Source organism: Theobroma umbraticum, unplaced genomic scaffold (genome assembly GCF_002168275.2).
Source record: "Theobroma umbraticum cultivar Fairchild unplaced genomic scaffold, ASM216827v3 scaffold_204.0, whole genome shotgun sequence".
In the NCBI taxonomy this organism is placed as follows: domain Eukaryota; kingdom Viridiplantae; phylum Streptophyta; class Magnoliopsida; order Malvales; family Malvaceae; genus Theobroma; species Theobroma umbraticum.
In genome coordinates this window covers 26,375-44,544 of record NW_018397267.1, presented here as the reverse complement: position 1 = coordinate 44,544, position 18,170 = coordinate 26,375, and the positions used below count along the sequence as shown (strand labels likewise).

At 37.3% G+C, this 18,170-nt stretch overlaps 3 protein-coding genes across 11 annotated transcripts; all 3 read right to left on the bottom strand.

Annotated features, from left to right (window-relative positions):
* Nucleotides 1-41: 41 nt before the first annotated feature.
* LOC110423754 (alpha/beta-Hydrolases superfamily protein) lies at nucleotides 42-8,689 on the bottom strand. Of its 4 annotated transcripts, none has more exons than XM_021438094.2 (14): nucleotides 8,450-8,689; nucleotides 7,658-8,097; nucleotides 6,729-6,810; nucleotides 6,504-6,607; nucleotides 6,208-6,334; nucleotides 6,002-6,096; nucleotides 4,044-4,167; nucleotides 2,616-2,696; nucleotides 2,312-2,410; nucleotides 2,040-2,225; nucleotides 1,395-1,532; nucleotides 1,257-1,313; nucleotides 722-859; nucleotides 42-397 (listed from the first exon to the last, which is right to left on the bottom strand). In XM_021438094.2, the coding sequence occupies exons 2-14, from the start codon at nucleotides 7,696-7,698 to the stop codon at nucleotides 191-193; spliced, it is 1,479 nt and encodes a 492-aa protein (XP_021293769.1). In that variant the 5' UTR covers nucleotides 7,699-8,097; nucleotides 8,450-8,689; the 3' UTR covers nucleotides 42-190. The 4 variants fall into 4 exon arrangements, with proteins under 4 accessions (XP_021293769.1, XP_021293770.1, XP_021293772.1 ...); XM_021438095.2 differs by having other exon boundaries at nucleotides 7,658-8,087; XM_021438097.2 differs by lacking the exon at nucleotides 8,450-8,689 and having other exon boundaries at nucleotides 6,725-6,810; nucleotides 7,658-7,713.
* Nucleotides 8,690-9,324: 635 nt separating this feature from the next.
* On the bottom strand, nucleotides 9,325-12,545 carry LOC110423755 (Phosphoglycerate mutase family protein). Of its 6 annotated transcripts, XM_021438102.1 has the most exons (6): nucleotides 12,262-12,545; nucleotides 12,020-12,119; nucleotides 11,736-11,915; nucleotides 11,405-11,522; nucleotides 10,865-10,904; nucleotides 9,325-9,826 (listed from the first exon to the last, which is right to left on the bottom strand). In XM_021438102.1, the coding sequence occupies exons 1-5, from the start codon at nucleotides 12,479-12,481 to the stop codon at nucleotides 10,878-10,880; spliced, it is 645 nt and encodes a 214-aa protein (XP_021293777.1). In that variant the 5' UTR covers nucleotides 12,482-12,545; the 3' UTR covers nucleotides 9,325-9,826; nucleotides 10,865-10,877. The 6 variants fall into 6 exon arrangements, 4 of the variants coding, with proteins under 4 accessions (XP_021293777.1, XP_021293776.1, XP_021293775.1 ...); XR_016351737.1 differs by having other exon boundaries at nucleotides 9,916-11,522; XR_016351738.1 differs by having other exon boundaries at nucleotides 10,865-11,522.
* Nucleotides 12,546-13,157: 612 nt separating this feature from the next.
* On the bottom strand, nucleotides 13,158-17,620 carry LOC110424412 (protein ENDOSPERM DEFECTIVE 1-like). The gene is made up of 6 exons (XM_021438966.2): nucleotides 16,375-17,620; nucleotides 14,740-14,859; nucleotides 14,402-14,518; nucleotides 14,178-14,267; nucleotides 13,771-13,878; nucleotides 13,158-13,643 (listed from the first exon to the last, which is right to left on the bottom strand). Exons 1-6 carry the CDS (start codon nucleotides 17,413-17,415, stop codon nucleotides 13,566-13,568), a joined length of 1,554 nt encoding a protein of 517 aa, XP_021294641.1. The 5' UTR covers nucleotides 17,416-17,620; the 3' UTR covers nucleotides 13,158-13,565.
* Between the last annotated feature and the right edge of the window lie 550 nt (nucleotides 17,621-18,170).

Genomic DNA, 18,170 nt, shown 5'->3' with positions numbered 1-18,170 from the left:
AAGATCTAGACTTCTGAATGATGAGCGTTGCCAGGCTGTGCTTGAACAAATATTCCGTTTTATAAAATACGTGGATGCTGCATTTATACATACTCAAAGACAACCTTGTTGGCAATGCAAGTTGGAGGTGAATTGAGCACTTGGAACTGAAAAAACCAAAAAAACAGTATTATGTTACAAGGAAGGGCCGTCATGAGGACCGATGCCTCCGGTGATTTACTCGTTTCAGGATGCAAAGGCGTAGTCGCTTGCTCAGGGCTTCTAGCTTTTCAAATTTCTCACGCTTGGGCTTCTTTGGAACTGTTGGAGCTCTATTCTTCATCCTTTCCTCTTTTGGTGGATCAGGCGACTTTTGCTGCATGCTTTTGAGAGGTGTTGCAAGCACATTGAGAGTCACCTAGTGAGGCACAAAGTCCCTTTCAGCAAGAAAGATAAAGACAAGAAATTTGATACGACTACAACTATCATGCAGATAAGAGATTCAGCACATTCCAGTTGAATTAAATCATGGCACACACAAGTTACCAACTCATTCCCAACATCTCTCATTTACCCTGCACCTCCTCCGTGCATTCCTTTTTATTGACTAAAACAGTTTAAACCAGATAGCTTTGCAGACCAATTATATGCATTACACAGACGGAGGTAAGATTCCTTCACTCCATGGTAAAGATTCCTCTTTGCTATCAGGAGGGTTAGAGAGAGAGAGAGAATGAGGAACCTGATGGCTGTTGTCAGCAGTTGTACAGTCCGCTGAAGATTCTTCATCACTGCCCCCCAGTGAAGAGCATCTTCCCCAACTTTCCCTGTTTGAGCTTGTATATGAGCAACATTCGTCACTTTGGCCATTAGGCTTATCCTGAAAAAGAAATAAAAGCAAAAGCCTCTAATGAAACAAAGTGTGCAGAGTGAAAAGACTAGCATTTCATGTTTTGTTTCACAAGTCATTTTGCAAGTTCAGCAACCATCTTCAGCAAAAGACAATAGCTACATTGGAAGTGAAGTCATAATTGCAGAATGAAACTAATATTACATTCAGTTTAAGTATCACAGATTCATCACAGAAGAATGCTAACATTAGATTGAGTTTGGTCATGGCAGATTCTTAGGACTAACTTGAGAGTGCATTAAGCAGAAACTGGAAAAAGAAAAAATCCAGTCTCCCTTTTAAAAGAATAAAACATACATACACAGATGTGTGCAGACAGACACAGACAGAAATATAATAGAGGTGATCAGAAACATTTCATGGATACCAGTAAATTTGATGGCTCATCACTGTCAGGTCTATTATCTCCACTGAGCATGGAATCCTGCATTTCAATAAGTAATAAACACCATATTTTTTATAAAAAAATATACTAATAACCAAACACAGCGAAATAGAACGCTACCAATCTAGTAAGTGGTGCAACTTCCGAAAGCAGTTCATTAACTGGCTTTGTTGTCAAAATGCTAGGTGGAGCAGAAGATGAACTTGCAGCATTGGTTGATGCAGATTGAAGGCCAGTGATTATTTCATACAACAGACTCTAAAATGAAATACAGAAATTCACATTAATCCTTTGGTAGCCATATGCCTACATACCAATGTCTACAAAAGCTTTTACATGACATGCAACTATCACAAAATACTGGGGGCTCATCATCTTAGCAGCACCTTTATCCAGCAAATGCATTTCTAGCTCCAACATAGTTGTTCCCTTCTTGGTTTTTATGCTATAAGAACTCAGTGAACAACAGGGTGAAGGGGATATGTATTTATACACTGGAGCCCATTAAAAATACCCAATAAAAGAGGAAGATAAAATATAAACATAATACAGCCCAGCTCAACTCCAAAACTCTCAAAGGTTTTGCAATGATGCCTAGCTACTGATCCACATCCTAATGGAAAAGTTTGACAAGAGGGAGAGTTCCTCACAAGCTTAGATAACATGCGACGAAATGTACATAGGTGATGCTAACAATAAGCAAAGGACACAGATCTTTAACTCTTAAACTACTTTCTCAAAAGCTCCACATAAAAAGAAATTCACCTCATCCATACCAGCACCGACTTTCAAATCACCAAGGTCATAGTATTTCTCAAGCTTACTTGAACAAGTAGAAGAAATCTGAGGAGGATGAAGTACATTGTAGAAGAAAATGGAAACCGAATCATAATAAAACTGTGGCCTGGAGGAGTTGTGATCACCATCAAATTTTATAACATTTTTATCTCCCTGCACAGAATATGCATATAATTAAACACTTCCAAGATCAGCAATTCATTCAAGAAAAATGTAAGGATTTTCAAATGCTAAATTACCGCATATGATTTTAAGATGAGGTCAGAGTGATGAGGTTGAATAAATTTGTCCTCACTGGCATGTCCAAATAATGCAGGAATGAATGTTTTGGGTGCCACCTGGGAGTACAAGTCTAGCGTATTACTTGAAATAGATAAAGCAGTAGGTAATGAAAGAAACCCAACATAAAATGAAATAACTTCTAGATCAAAATAAGTCTATCACTGATTAACATCATGAAGCAGGAAAGAATTAATTAACTTGCTAACTTGTGCATCATTGTTATCAGTGTCAACATTAACAAGTACACAAATATGGACAAACCTTTAGACAGTTTAGATCCATGATATCAAACTTTGCCTTCTTCTGAATTACACGCCTCATGTACTGCACAGCCATCTTAACCTGATTGAAATGGAAGGCAAGAGATACAACTCTCATTGCAATAATTTAAAACATCTAAACGAAGAATATGCAAACGGTGACGAACCCCATGCCGCCAGTTCACATGTATCAATGACCATTAGATTAACAAATTGCGACCATTAATGTATTAGTATTCTCAAAACTAGCTGGAATATACCAGATTTTGACAAAAAAAACCTACATTAGCAGCAGTTGTGCCACCTCATATAAGGTACTAAGGTGTATTGTGATTTTCTGACAATACCAAGTTACCAACTAATTTTGGCCATTTCAGCTGAATCTTCTTTATGCTTCATTGGTGGCCATAACGGGGAAAATATGAGAGCAGGTCTCCGTTGTGTATGTCTCAAGAGTTTTAGGGAGAGAGAAAGAGAGAGAGAGAGAATCTATGGAGGGCTGTCCCATGCTAGGTGAAAGCGAAAAAATATGGTTGATTTGTGAGAGATTTTGAGCGAAGGCTTTTAAGATATCACATGTTGGGTTGGAGCAGGTACATAGAAGGTCTTTGGAACAATGTTGGATTAAGATTTGGGATTTAGTATGAATACAAAATGCAAGGCCATTGAGCATAATTGCATGGTATTCTTTTGCCAAAAATAAATTGATGACATTAACTAAATATACGAAGTGAAAATTAATAATGAGAGTTTAAGGTGAAAATCATATTATTCTTAAAGGAAAATCTTTTTATGTTAACAATGCTGATTAAGGATTATGCATAGACACATTGTTGCAAGTATGTACTATCCCAAAAGGCAAAAGGCAGAGATTTTAACCAATACAGTTTTGACAACCTTGGAGTTATGAACATTGCATGCTAGGAAAATCATTCACATCCATAAGAATACTATAAAAGATGCCACTAAGATTAAAAGATAGTAACAGCAACTCTCCTATTACCGAAAACAAAACAAAAAATACGTACAAATGCATGAATATAATATCTTTGCCGCTTGGATTTAGCTGTGATGGCATTTGGATTAAGATCCTAGATTCAAACAATGGTGCTTGCCCCAGTATATAATGGTCAAGACATGAAAGACTTGGAGGAATTCACTCTCATGAGCAGGAGCAAGATGAAATATTTTCAAGGGTGAAGCATCATTAAGATTGTGGTGCTGATTTCTTTACATTTTTTTTCAAGCACCAAGCTCCAGAAGAACCAAAGCACTTATTTGCTTGGTAAATGAGCAGACATCTCATTCTGTGGGTGTTGGTTAATAAGCAAAATGCGATAGCTTAACAGAGTACAATTGGTCTGAATGCATGTTTGCTTTGAAATGCACAAAGTTACACTAACAAATACACAAAGAGACAGATTCATACTGTGAATTTAGGAAGCCGGATTTTATACACGTCAACAAGTTCCATCATGAGATCAAATAAGTTTGAGAAGGCACTGTCCAACACCATTCCTGCTATTGAAGGATCTTCTGCTCCATAAAGAAGGCTGCATTACATAAGAAAGAGAGAATGCAAGAGAGAGAGAGAAACAGAGTTATTCTCGAAGGCACCAAAAAACCTAACATACTGGTAAAGAAACCGGTATCAATGCTTTACCTAAGAAGAAACAGCAAAAAATTCTAGAAAGCACCATCAAGAGAACATACGGTTGAGTCCATATATTTTTGATGATAACAAAACATTCCTTATTCATTAATGTCTAACTTTACTATTAGGATATAGCTTAAGAATGCAAGAGAGAGAGAGAGAGAGAGTTATTCTCGAAGGCACCAAAAAACCTAACATACTGGTAAAAAAACCGGTATCAATGCTTTACCTAAGAAGAAACAGCAAAAAATTCTAAAGGCACCATCAAGAGAACATACGGTTGAGTCCATATATTTTTGATGATAACAAAACATTCCTTATTCATTAATGTCTAACTTTACTATTAGGATATAGCTTAATTCCCCTAACAAATTTGTGAATTAAAGGGAAGTAAAAAATGCTAGCTAAATTTAAAGAAGAGTTAATCAGTTAAAGAAAGAAAGAAAGAAGAAAGTAATTAGTGAAGACGGAACATTAGTAACTGATTAACGAGGAGCCTTAATCAGTTAAAACATAACTGAGCGCTGGATAGAACCAAGACAAAAAAACCTTAATTAGTTAGCACCAAGTTTAAGTACTAGAAGCTAAAAACAGAGGCATGCTAATCAGTTAAGAAATTGAGTTAATTGGTTAGAGCACAAGACGTTAAGTACCTTCCAGTGCCAAAATCAAAATTTGAAATAAGTTTGACCGTTAAAGGGAGTCAAAAAGAAGAAATTCAAATTCAAAGATTTTTTAATTGATTAAAGCTGATTTTAAACAGTTAAGGTTGAAGGAAGTGAATCTTCAATCAATGAAAATGAGGGTTAACCAATTAAAGAAAGGCTGCTAGACAGAGAACTTTGAAAGCAGAGAGTTCTTAATGGGTTAGAGTCTCTTTTAATCAGTTAACACTGGGAACAGAGCTGCCAGACTATACAAGTCAGAGAGGAAGTAATCGGTTAGAGCCTACCTGTAACTAGTTAACGGAATTCTGTTTGTCTATTTGAATTTAAACGCTAAAGGATAAAATAACGACTAGAATGGCAACAGAGTTGTTCCCAATGGCTGGAAACTGTTTATAACAGCAAAATCTACTCCCTCAAGTATAAATTGAAGCTCCAACAGTCAAATAAGTAAACCTATTTTGAGTAAAAAGCCAAAGAACCTTCTCCTACACACTTGTTCTTCATTCCTATTCTTGTAAAAATGTTTGAGCTTATTTGTATTCATCCTAGATTTGTAAGAATAATCATTTGTACTTTTTTTTCTCTTTTCTTGGTAAATCAGTGTGTGGAAAGCACTCTAGAGCCTATTTATAAGGAATTAAAGCTTGGGTTAGAAGCTCACCTTCTAAAAGCTTAGTGGAAGCTGTTAATTCCACTGATATAAGGAAATTGGTTTGAAAATCCTTAATTGGGAGATGAAGTTAGTGAATGTAGGTCAAGGATACCAAACCACTATAAACACTTGTGCATTATCCACTTCTCTCTACATTTCTTTACTTTGTGTCTTTTAGCTATAACAAGTTTTAAACCTTTTTTCCTCTAGTTGGTTAAGAGCTTTACAAGTTAAAAAAGGCAAACCTTAAAATTTCTAGTGCTATTCACCTCCTCTAGCACTCTAACAAGACCAACATAGGCATTCCAAAACACCCAATAACAAGAGCTTTGAAACATTTCATGTTTGAGAAAGCAAAAGGTGTAATAAAACAATTGAAAATGCAATAACTTAAGAAGTGACAATTGAAACACCTGGTGACAGCACCCATTGATCGTCCCCAAAGACCTATACATGATATTTGTTTTTCACTTCTCAAATATGATACCACAATCTTGAGATCATCTCTCTGTCAAGGATTTAAAAATTAATAGTAAAAAATTATACAAAGACATAAAAGAAAACAAAAACATTCATCAAACTTAGATAACAGACGCAATCAAGTAGAGTGGGCACATACCTCATGCCAGCCAAGGCTAACATAATCACCATCGGATAAGCCTGAACCCGAAAAATCAAGAGTGAATACCGTAATATTAGACGGAAGAAGAATTACGGCAGCCTCATTGGCATCAGCCCTACATCCACTACAATCATCCACAAGGAGAAAAATGAAAAAGTAAATTTTCACCTCTTTTTGTGCTATGCACTCTTCGATAATGATGCAGAACAATTCCTTTTCAGGCACAATCCCCTCTAAAACCATTTAAATCTACAATTTACATGTCACCAAAAGGCATGAAAAAAATTACATACCTGTTTCCATGGCAGTATATAACACAAGGGAGAGGAGTCTCTTCAGGGAAAGGTGAAGGCATATAATGACTACAGCGCAACGTATAGCCCCTTGCATTCGTAAGCTGTATACAATTGAAAAGGATAATCTAACAAGTTCCAAAAAGCTATAATATAATGCATAGAGATGTGTGTCAGACAAAGAGATAAAAGGGAGAAAGGAGGTTAATTGATGTCCATACTTGCCTCCAAATCTTGTCTTTTGTATTGCCTTCCAGCAAGTGTAAATTCCCTTTCCCACAGATACTGGTCTGGGTTATAATCAGCCCTGCATGTCCATACAAGAAAAGCACAAAAGATTAGTGACTGAAGGGAAGATCAATGATTTGAGCAGCAGTGCAGCTCTTACAAATGCTCAAACCATTGCTTAATAACAAAGGAGCTGCAAATCAACAAATGAGATGGAGGCAACGATAATTAGCTAAGTTAGTTCCTTAACATGCAAAGAAGAGATGACTCACACCAGAAAGGATGCAATCTGTTTCAAGCTGGTAAGAACAAGCCCTCAAAAGGAAGAAACCATTAGGCTCTTAAAAATATGAGAGAAGCATTTAGCAATGAAGCCAAATTTGTTGTTTGGTTAGGCTTTACATAGAGCTTTGCCCATTTTTGGTGTTTTTTGATAGTGGGGAGGGCAAGCAAAGGTTTCAGATTGATGGGAGTGCCACAATGAAGGGAGGTGTTTGAAATGCAAATAGCGAGATATATGGATGCAATAACTCTCCCTTTGCACAGAACCCTTCCCAAAAATTGAAGTATAGTCCTCCCTTCTCTGTCTTTTTTTTCTTGAATTATTTTTATGTTTTTATCTTTCACTTTCATATTTAGTAACTTTATCATGCTAACACGGGCACACAATATCATAGCTAACGCATGCTCAAATAGGGAGGAACCAATATAAAAGGTAAAACTAGTAAGCATAATGAGCTTATAATGATAAAGTTATCCATATTATGGGCATTCAGACCTCTTTAAATGAGCTCCTAGCATAATTTTGCCTTCATAAAAGGAACAAGATAGAGCTAAAATGCAAAGGAAAGGTTAGGCCCCTGGGTCGGTTCCAACTTCAAGAGATAAGCGAGGAACTAGGGTGGAATAGAACAACAGAGAGATACCTGGGAGGTCGAATAACAAAATTGATGAACTGATCAATCATCTTGCTTTTAGTGAGCTTTTGAAAGTGAAAGACAGTCAGAAGTCAGAACCGTGAACCACTCCAGCAGAGTGTGAGAAGCTCCAAATTCACTTTTTCAACATTTTGGTCGCTTGAATTGAACTCCTTCTATAGCAATTATGGGAGAAGCTTCCTTTTATGGAACAGAGGGGACAATAGAAACACCGGCATCTTAAGAGCCATACATCAAATTATACATTTGCAGTCCCAGAGACTTGAGCAGAAAATTTTCCCACCATCATCACATAGCATCCAACTCCGACCTCCCTTGTCCCAAATTTAAAAAATAAAATAAAATAAAATAATCGCTTTTTTAATTTGAGCTGATATTTTCACCACGGCCAGGCCACCCAATCACAAACACATCCAACCTGTTAGCAACTAACCAAAAAACAACCAATTAGTACGAAAACAGTAAATGGAAAATGAAACAAAAAGCTCAAGCAAAAACTATTCCAGATCTAATGCGCCAAGGACCCAAAGGGAATTTGAACTTTTGATTGGACATTCTAATGAAAATTGTACCGTGAGACACGGGAAGGAGATGAATTTTTTATAGTGTTATTTTGGAGGAATGAATGCAATTCGAGTACAAAAAAAACCGAGGAAATCCGGTTTCAGATCTCACAAACAGGGGAAAGAAAAGAAACAAACTTTTCAAACCATAACGTGGAAGCAAAAGTTAACGGAGTAGAGATTCCAAAATAGGGAAAAAGGAGGAGAGAGAGCTCACTGGGATTAGGGCTCTTTGAAGCTGAGAATGGGGTGGCAACCACCGAGGCAAGAACAAGTAAGCACAGCTCAGAGCCAGAGACGGAGCCTTCTCTTTTGACCCTCCTCCAACTTACTGGGTCTGTCCCTGGGACTGGGACTGGGACTGGTATTGGGAGGGTCGAAAATGCAAATTGGAATATTGGATGTTTTTCCCCCTTTTTCTTTTTTCTTTTGTCTCCCAATTCCAAAAACCGTTTTTATTACAATCTTTTTTATCTCTTACGAGCCGCATTCTCCTTTTTTTTTAAAAAAAAAAAAAAAAAGCGAAACGTTTATCTAACTACACATTTCTTTTTGACTTTTCACATTGTGTAACCAAAAAATTGATTTTCAGTATATTTTGTATTAAACTTTTTACGAAATTAATGTTTTATAAATAAATAAAGGTCATTTTTAAATAGGCGCACCGGTGTAACTCACGTGACAAGGTTTCCAACTCAACTGTTTCTACTTTCTAGTTCCTTTTCTTACTCACTTCTGCAGATATAAAACTACAGTTGAGACGATCAAGAATGCAAGAAGCTTCATTCATGGAGATTCTCAAACAAAGTGAAATAAAATGCAAAAGGCATCTCCCTCCAAAGGTTGCTTGCCGCTGATCTCAGATGGTAGCCTTTGCATTTAAGCTATGTGAAGGAAGAGAAAGAGAAATGATCCCTCGTTTCCTTGAATAGCGTTTATTTTCAACATGGACAATTGTAATCATTCCACAATGATTTCAATGGTAGCTGGCTGACATTACAGATCACTCCCCTGTCCTGTCCCCTCTTGAACCTTTCCGTTATTTTTGCTAACTACCCTGCTAGCTAAACCACCCAGTTTTTCAAATGGTCATTCACGCAAAGAAAAACAAGGGTCATTCATGAGACCTCAAACCATAAAATGATCCAAAGCGCAGTGCAATCAAGTAATCATTTCAACTAATCATTTTCTACCACACTATAGTGTAACGCAACAGGAAATCTATCTGACGGAAAAGGGCCGCAAAATCATATTGTCACGGAATATCATGAACCAAGCAAAAGAGGCAACTCTTTCAAGATAGCTGCCCCTCAGATTCCACATGCTAGCTGGAATTGCTATGTATGTTTTGATCAAGATCCACTTCAACAGTTGCTACATGCAGAGTGCAAACAACTAACATCTGTAGTGATTCAAAGCTGGCAACCACCTGTTACCAACTCTGGCTAATGCTTCCTTGAATAATTGTCCTTTCCTTGCAGTGGGGAGGGATTAGATTTGCTCAAAATTTTTTACTGTTTACACTCTACAGGTTACTACTAGGTGTCACTATGCCTTGGAGCTTCCATCCACCAAATCCTGCTACAGAAAATGCCTGAAAAGGTAACATGGAAAGGAAGACACTAGGTTCAGTAATGATTCATCCATTAAAAAATTATAAACAAATAAATCTCCAATCTTAACTCAGAAAATTATTGAATATGGTGATTATGCAGCACTGGTCAAGTTTTTCCATCTTCATCTCTGTAAGTCCAGTCCAAAAATGACATTTAACCAGTGCTCTCTATATACTTAGAAGTTAATTTAATTAAAAAGAATCTTCTTAAAAACCTGTCAACCACGAAGAAGGCTATAAGGGATCAGGCAGAAGAAACATCATAAATCTATTGTGAGATGGATTGAAGGAGTAAGGTTTCTTATATGTTAAATTCCAATCTGCTCTTGTTACAGAATTCATTCAGCAAATTTGTCTTTTATGCAGCACCAGTTTTCTTGAGAAATGCCACGGTAAAACAGCTCAGCCACAAGGTTTCATCCCCATCCAGTTATGAAAATGAAAGACACCCTTTCAATGAAGAATCTCTCACAGGCACATTAACTTAGAAAAATAGAAAAAACTCCACACCATGAAAAATAGGTTGACTCAAATCTATGCTCACCAGTAGCAAAAGTTAGGTGACTGCCTTCATTTGTAACCTTATAAGCTTACTTATACTTCTCCAGAAGGGCATCACTCAAACCAGCCCTCTCAACAAGGTTGATCCCGCTTCTCCCATTTGTTTACTAGTGAAGGACTTATGTAATGCTGCCCTAAATTTGAAGCCAGCTGTGTTTACCCAACACAGGAATAGGTTTCAAAAAATTTTAGCACTAGGCCTCACTGATGTTTGAACTTCAAATGACTATGGCTTTAAAAGTTTTTAAAATTATCATGACAGACATATCTGGTCCAACAAAATATCCTGTAGGCCTCTAAATGAACCCTTGAATTGTCTGAGTTTATGTGCTCAGACACTTCCTTTTTCCTGACCTGTGCCTGATACAAATCTGACAGATGTCGTATGGCTTTCTGACCCTCCAAATATAAGGAAAAACTTAGAAAAAGTAGAACATACCCGTGTCAGACACATACCTGTATCCCACATTCACCCCTGAGTATGAGCAACATAATCCTGATTTCATACAAATTAGGCAAATAGGTTTAAGCAGAAATGTCCAACTACAATTTTCTTATTGAAAAAAAAAAGAAGACGAAGAAGATGAAGAACAAAAGAAAGAAAGCCTGCATCAGTCTGATCCATCATGCAACCTGTTCTCAAACATAATTTCAACCTACTCCACCATCAAATCTTCAGATTCTATGAAGCATGCAACTGAATAGTCCTTGAGACAGAAACTAAGTTTTGCCTCATAAGAATTATGAAAATAGTTTACAAGTCCAAGTTAGCACCACTTCTACCAGATCGATTGTAGCAGAAGGAAGCAGAAGTTGTTAAAGAGTATAATTGTTGCAGAAAAAACATAGAATATAGAAGTATTAAGTGGTTGGACGCGGCATATTGCTGAACTTATAAAGTTTATACTTCATATACATTACTTCCACAAAAAAAAAGGTAAAAATGACAATGGGACAACACGACAGAAAATATTTTATGAAGAAAGGAAATGAAACCTCTTCCCAAGATTTTCCAGTAGCTTCAAGCAAAGCAGCATTGCAGGTCTTCAGCTCTATGGAAGCACCGGTGAACATGGAGGCTGCCTCTTCCCATCCCCTATTATGCCCCATACACCTGTATAACTAAAAAAGTGTGACTGCGTGATAACTATGAGGAGACATTTTCTTCGGACATATGCATGCCATAATACTCAATCAGGTTTCAAGTAAAGAGTGGCAACTTATAGTTACCCAATGCTTGAACTTGAATGACAGGTAGAAATAAAAAGAAGACAGCCAAGGAAAAATCAAAGTGAGAATAAGAGAGTAGGGACAAAAAGAAACTGACATGATGGTAAGTATTTCATCCCTTGAATACTGACAGATAGTTCGTTGGAGGTGGTCAGCAGTCTGGCCATCCATGGCTGCAATGGAATAAAAACTTGAGATAAAATGGACCTCTGCTTCCAGAAAACCACGCACCTGTTCCTGCATGATATTAAGTGTTGCCCTGGTTCGCAGGGCATCACTGGAGCAATATGAATCAAGAGAATGAGATATTTTTTTTTCTCTTTTAAAAAGCAATAATATGAATTTCGAAATATGATGTTGACAGAAAATAAGCTAGCTAACCTAGATAAAATAAGCTGAGGGATCCAACCCATATGCTGGAGCTTTTTAGAAACCAAGGCGGCATCAGCTCGTCCGGTTTTACTGAGAGGACGGTCATGATCTGATGGGGTTGCGGTTCGCCAAATTATAGCGTTCACCATTAAGATAGCAAGGATAAGCGATTAAGCATGGTTTGTGGTTAATAAAACAAGAGGCTAGACTGCTACTGAACCAAATTAAAAGAAAAAAAAAAAACAAGGTACCTCGCAGAGCTGTATGTTGCCAAGAACTCTTGGCATGGCGAAGCAGAATGAGGCGGCGAAAGACGGGTTGGGCCTCCGACTCAGCTAGCTCGGCCTCCGTCTCAATCATCGAACAACTCCTCCTCCAGCGCAAACGGATAGGGATTGGTGTTAAGCCCATGGCCAATGGCTTAGAGGTGGAGGGGGAAATGCCCACTCCCGCTGCGGCACTAGCATTCATTTCTGATTGCAGTGATGTTCTGGTTCCTGTATCACGCTGCTATTGCCAATTGTTGTTTCCTGAGTCTCTGCCTTTCCCTCTAATAAATAATCTCAATATGTACCCTTCTATTCTATTTAGAGTGGTCCATTGGACCAGGTCGGGCCTGGTTTGGGAGGGACCATTCCGGATCCATACTTTTAAAAGCTAACCACGAAGCTGACCCAGTCCGCTCCGCCCATACTCTACGGATGCGTTTTTCGCTACAATAGTAACTTGGAATTTGATAGTCTCGGACACTTGAGAATTTTGGGACCTTGCACTTGCACTTGCACGTGATAGATGCCCGACTGTTTTTTGACTTGCAACTTATTTTCTTGTTCATAAAATGATCATATTTACATCTATTTACATATGAATTTAAATCATGCGTTAGGCAAATTAAAAGTACCACTAAAAGTGGCAAACCATCTCTCTTATCTAATACAAGAGAGGAGAACATTAATTTCAGTTAAAAGTGTGACTGTGGTAGAGTTCAAAAAGAAGAGGGATGCATAATATTATGTAATGATATTTGTTGGAGAAATACTGAGCGCTGCCGTGATCCTTGAGCAACGATAAGCTTGACTTGATCATATGTATGTTTATACTAGATTCAGAAATCTGCAAAATATTATTCAGTGCCGAGTATATACCCGGCATGTGCTTTTTTTTTTAGCTATCTTTCTCATACCAGATGGCCAATCCATATGGCAAATAAGAACACAACTTCGCAGACAAGGTTCAAGGATTTGGACCGTGAAAGGTCCTTTCCAAATTCCAATTCGAGAGAATGTACATTAAGTTTATAAACACTGCACTACAACTACACTACACTCTCATTTGATCTAGTTGTTCGGTTAAGATAATGGAGACTTATAACTTCCCAAATCGAGTGAAAGAAAAAGGTGTGTAATAATAAATATTCACAAAGCACAACTTTTCAATTATTATTTTGTACATATTTTAAGGAAATACATACCCATGCATGAGGAATTTCTTCTGAGTGATAAAAGAAAAAGAACACAAAGTTTCTTTGGCTCAGTCTCAAGCTAGTAGCTGAAGATCACATATGGTTGGAGTTTACCGGGACACGAACCAATTGCAACTGCATAAGCTGCCCTCTTAAACTGCTCTCTTCCAGCTATAAGCAAAGCAATCGTTATAAGTTCATACACAATCAAATGAAGAAAACTTGTCATAAACCAGGTGCTATTCTCAGAAGCAACTTCATAGCTGGGAAGATAAGAAGATATATTTTGAAGGCTAACCAGGAATGTATTTGTCTTGGACAATAGATCTCCACATTCGTCAATAAGAGCTCTTTCCCCACCTGCCACTCTGGCTAATTCTGAAATCAATCTTTCCATTTCTTCAGCCTGTGATATTAGAAAAGAACCATTTTTTCATAGGCTGGCCAAATTTGGAAGACAAGACACAAAATGCATCAATATAATCTTCTTGTTAGTTTTCTGTTCATTTTTTTAGCTTTCTTCTGAATAAGATTTCTACAACACAATCCTTCCGCCCTGTCCCTGCCTTTGTTATAAAGCTTTGAGCATGGCAAATTTGGAAAATAAGCAGCAAAATGCATCCATATAATCTTCTTGTTACTTACTTTATTTTCTTTTCTTTCTTTCTTTTGTGAATAGGATTTCTGTAAGACAATCCACCCTACCTTTGGCATAAAGCTTTGAACATGGCAAAGTATCATTTCCATCAATTTTATTGCAGATTTCATTGCCTCCGCTACCTTTCTTGTATCTGCCTGCAAACATAACTCATGGCCGGAATCAAATACACATGGCATATTGGAAGAAAAACATTAAAAAGGAAATTTCTCCATCTGAATAAATGGTGAACATACCACAAAGAAAAAAAAAAACAAAGGAAACTGCATACCTTAACATTCCCACTGATTGGAAGTCGAAGAGAAGTGTTCAACAAAGATTGAATTGCTTCTGACAATGAATTTAAATAATCCCCTTGAAGGGCAGACCATTCTTCTAGATATGGCATCTAAAAAGAGCCAAAAGAGCACATGTAACTTGTGAATAATAATGTTTTAATTTCAGAGAATGTATGATCTTACAAATTTGATTTCCTTAAGAAAGGCATGGTTATGCAAGATGAGGTAAACCAAGCAATGGTGCAAAATTTTGAAGGCTTGAAAGATTGTCTACTCCAAAAGTTCATGAATGCAAATAAGATATACATATTCACCAGGTCAACAACCTTACTTGAGCTTCCAGAATCTTTGATAAGGTTTTCATTCTTTGCAGAAGTTCAAGTTCAATGCGTTTCCTTCTCACACAGTCATTCAACTCCGCTATCCTCACTTCAAGAGAATAAAGTGTTCTCTACCAAAATGGATGAACACGAGAAGGATTGTTAATATTACTATAACAGTGAGAAGATGAGTTTAAAAAGTTGACAAGAAAAAGAAAGAAAATGCCGTCCACAGAAATTAAAAATAAAATTTTAAAATATAGAGTGTATGTAAAGCATAGAAGTGCAAGAGACAGACAAGCAGGTAAAAGCAAAGAGTTGAATCAAAAAATACTTAATAAGCTATCAAATTATTGAGTGTTGAGAATGTGGCAGTGACTAAGAAGTATCAACAGACAAAATGCCTTAGAATTAATATGTTTTCTGCCCTCTATGTGAAGCTATACTCACTTCAGTACCAAAATAGTTATTGCCAACGATCACAACCAACTTTCTTTTTCTTTAAGAGAGCAAAAGTGAATGAAAAGTGAATGGAAAGAGAAAAAACAAAGGGCGACATAGAAATGTTAACATTTCCCTTGTCTAAATAGACAACTTATGGGAGAAATATTCAGAGGAAAGAACAGAAATTATAAATCACAACTTCTTTCTGGACTCACTTTTAAATCTCCTCAGAAGTGGATAGATTTGGGGATTAGTAACAATAACCATTATTTTAACTTTCTGAATGTATTCTCAATTCATTTACAGCAACTGGTTTAAGTATTCTCAATTCTGAATGTAAATTCACCTCAATTCAGTCTTTATAACTTTTCTTGTCTGTTATCATTTTCTCCTTTCTTTTCCAACTTAAATCGTTTAGATATTACTGTAATTGCATTGCTTCTCTTAGTGGTCAGAGTGAAGATCTTATGCTCCAATGTTAATAAGAAATGCATTAGCTTCAGTTTACACTGATTTTTGTCTCAAAAGAACAACCTCCATAAATTGACCTTTTATTCAACATACATTGACCAAAAGATCAATGTTACACCGTTAATTACCAGCTTAGCTGGAAAAGGAGAACATTCTAATTTCTTTTTTTTTGAAAGATAGGAGAACATTCTAACTACTAAACTATAATCTAGAAAAGTATGACGGTGTACCCACAAAGATCTTCAACACAGAAGCATCAACAGTTTACCACTGTTCGGAGTTTGAACAAGGTTGTGGTGTTCTAATCTGTGAGTAGCGACCCATTTAATGCTTCCTAATGAAGTGATATATTATTTATTGTCATTGAAGATAAAAATAAGGTACAAGATTCCGAAGTCACAGAAGGTGATAAATAAAAATTTTCATGAAATTTATCCCTTTGGTAGTACAAGTATGGGTTACTTTGCTCTCTAAGCTGAGGCATCTATAAGTCTATGTCGAGACCGTGTAAATTTGATGAGTAGACTAGTTCCCAAGAATGGAGCGAGCAAGGGCCTACACCCCAGGTTTATCTAACATGACAAAAGCATCAAATGGTGCTAATTGGATTTTCTTCCAATGGTGAGGAAGTTAGTATCTGTATTTCACTTTCATTGAGGAATGAGGAATGAGATGCATATGTAAAAATAGCCTATTGAAAAAAAAAAAAAATACTAGAGCACAGGGCTAACCTCAGTTTCTCCTTTTTGAATTTTCATGGAGGCTTCTGCGTTTGCATTGGCATATCTCCACTGCAGGTAATAATTGTGAAGCAATTTTAGGGAATGCAGATCTTCTTGATGACTGGAAACTTTCTTTGGCCTCCTTATTGCATCCGTCCCGATCTTTGTATGGGAAGGGACCAGAGGCAGGGAAAGGGGCCCCATCCTAGTAGAAACGCCCTTTATTGAAGGATTTGGATGATGAAATAGAGACGGTTCACAAGTAGATAACGGTGAATTCAGAGAGCGTGAGAAAGGGGAAGCAGGGAGTTTTGATGAGTCGACAGCGTTATTGACATTTCTGTCGGTGAGCAATCGAGTGGATACGGGAGGTAACAGATCTGCCTCAGGCATGGAAGAGCGGAAATTTATAAGGGATCGAACCGTGCTGCCCATGTCGTTGGAAGAAACGGAAGAGGCTTCCTGAGAGGGAGATGAAACATTTGATTTTGATGACAAGGCCATCCCGCTAGATTGCGACAGCTTTGCAGCGGCTGAGGCTGTGGCCGTTGATGATATGTTGGCAGAGCGGTGGTTTAATCTTATTCTTGATGATGATGATAATGTTGCGGATCTGTCAAAACTGGTGATGGTGGGCGTGGGCGTGGGCGTGGGCGTGGGCGTGTCAGGCTTCGAAGGAGCGCCTGTTGTACTTCTCCCAAATAATTTGCCACTATCGCTATAGGTTCTGCAGTGGTGATCTTTCTTTTGAATGTTACTACTACTATTAGTATTGACAAACGAGGATTCCAATCTCCGTGGAGTCTCAGAAGGGGCAGGCCTGTTCTCATCTGCCTCCATTTCCAGCTGCCGCCTTTGCCGCTGTGTTGAGATCGAGCGCTGCTGCTTGAGAAGAGGCGATCTGGCTGGTTCACCAGAGTACGAGGATGCCACTGGAGACATGAACCTAGAACTGACTTCTCTCACCCTGGGCCGCCGCTGAGGCGGGTGGGGAAGGGGTGGTGCCACCGCATGGCTACTCTCGACAACTCCTCCCGCTTGTACCATCATCAAAAGAATCTATTGAAATTCGATCAATCGCTGTCTGCCGAGGCTACTCAGCTTCTGTCCGTCTTTGTTTATGGGATCGAAATCTATTAACTTGACTGAGAGCAGAGCGCTACTTTCCCGAGAAAAATCTAGCCGTTGGGAGCAACGTTCTACTTTTCAAAATGAATTGCGTGAACCGACGGACGTTTCTAGCCATTGACTATTACCAAATTACCATTTAGGAATGGCAGCGGATATGTACCTTATCCGTCCCACTTAAATAAAATTGAAGTACTAAAATTACTACGTAGAGTATCCACTAAGCCAACATAATTATAAACAATGTTTTTTATATTAAAAGAATCTTAAAGTTATGAAAATCAAAATGATTGAACAGATACCTTTTTTGGATGGTATGATTTATATATAAAAAATGCATAAGAATTTAACATTTTTAAATATATTAAATTTTAAAAGATATAAATTTTATGTTAACGGTAAAATGATAAAATTCATATGATACCAAATGATTCTAATGAAAGAGAATGTGCATAATAATTTACATTATTTAGAAGGTACATCTAAGGTGAAATTAATAATGCATAATAGATGACAATTATCAAGTGAGGCATTTCAAAAAAAATTACCAAACTACAATTTAATTTGTCAAGAAAGTTTAGGAAGGATCTCAAGATATAAATAATTGTGAGAAAAAAAAATATCTTACTAAATGATTTGATGAGTTCCTTTCAAAAGCCAATTAATATATGTATTAA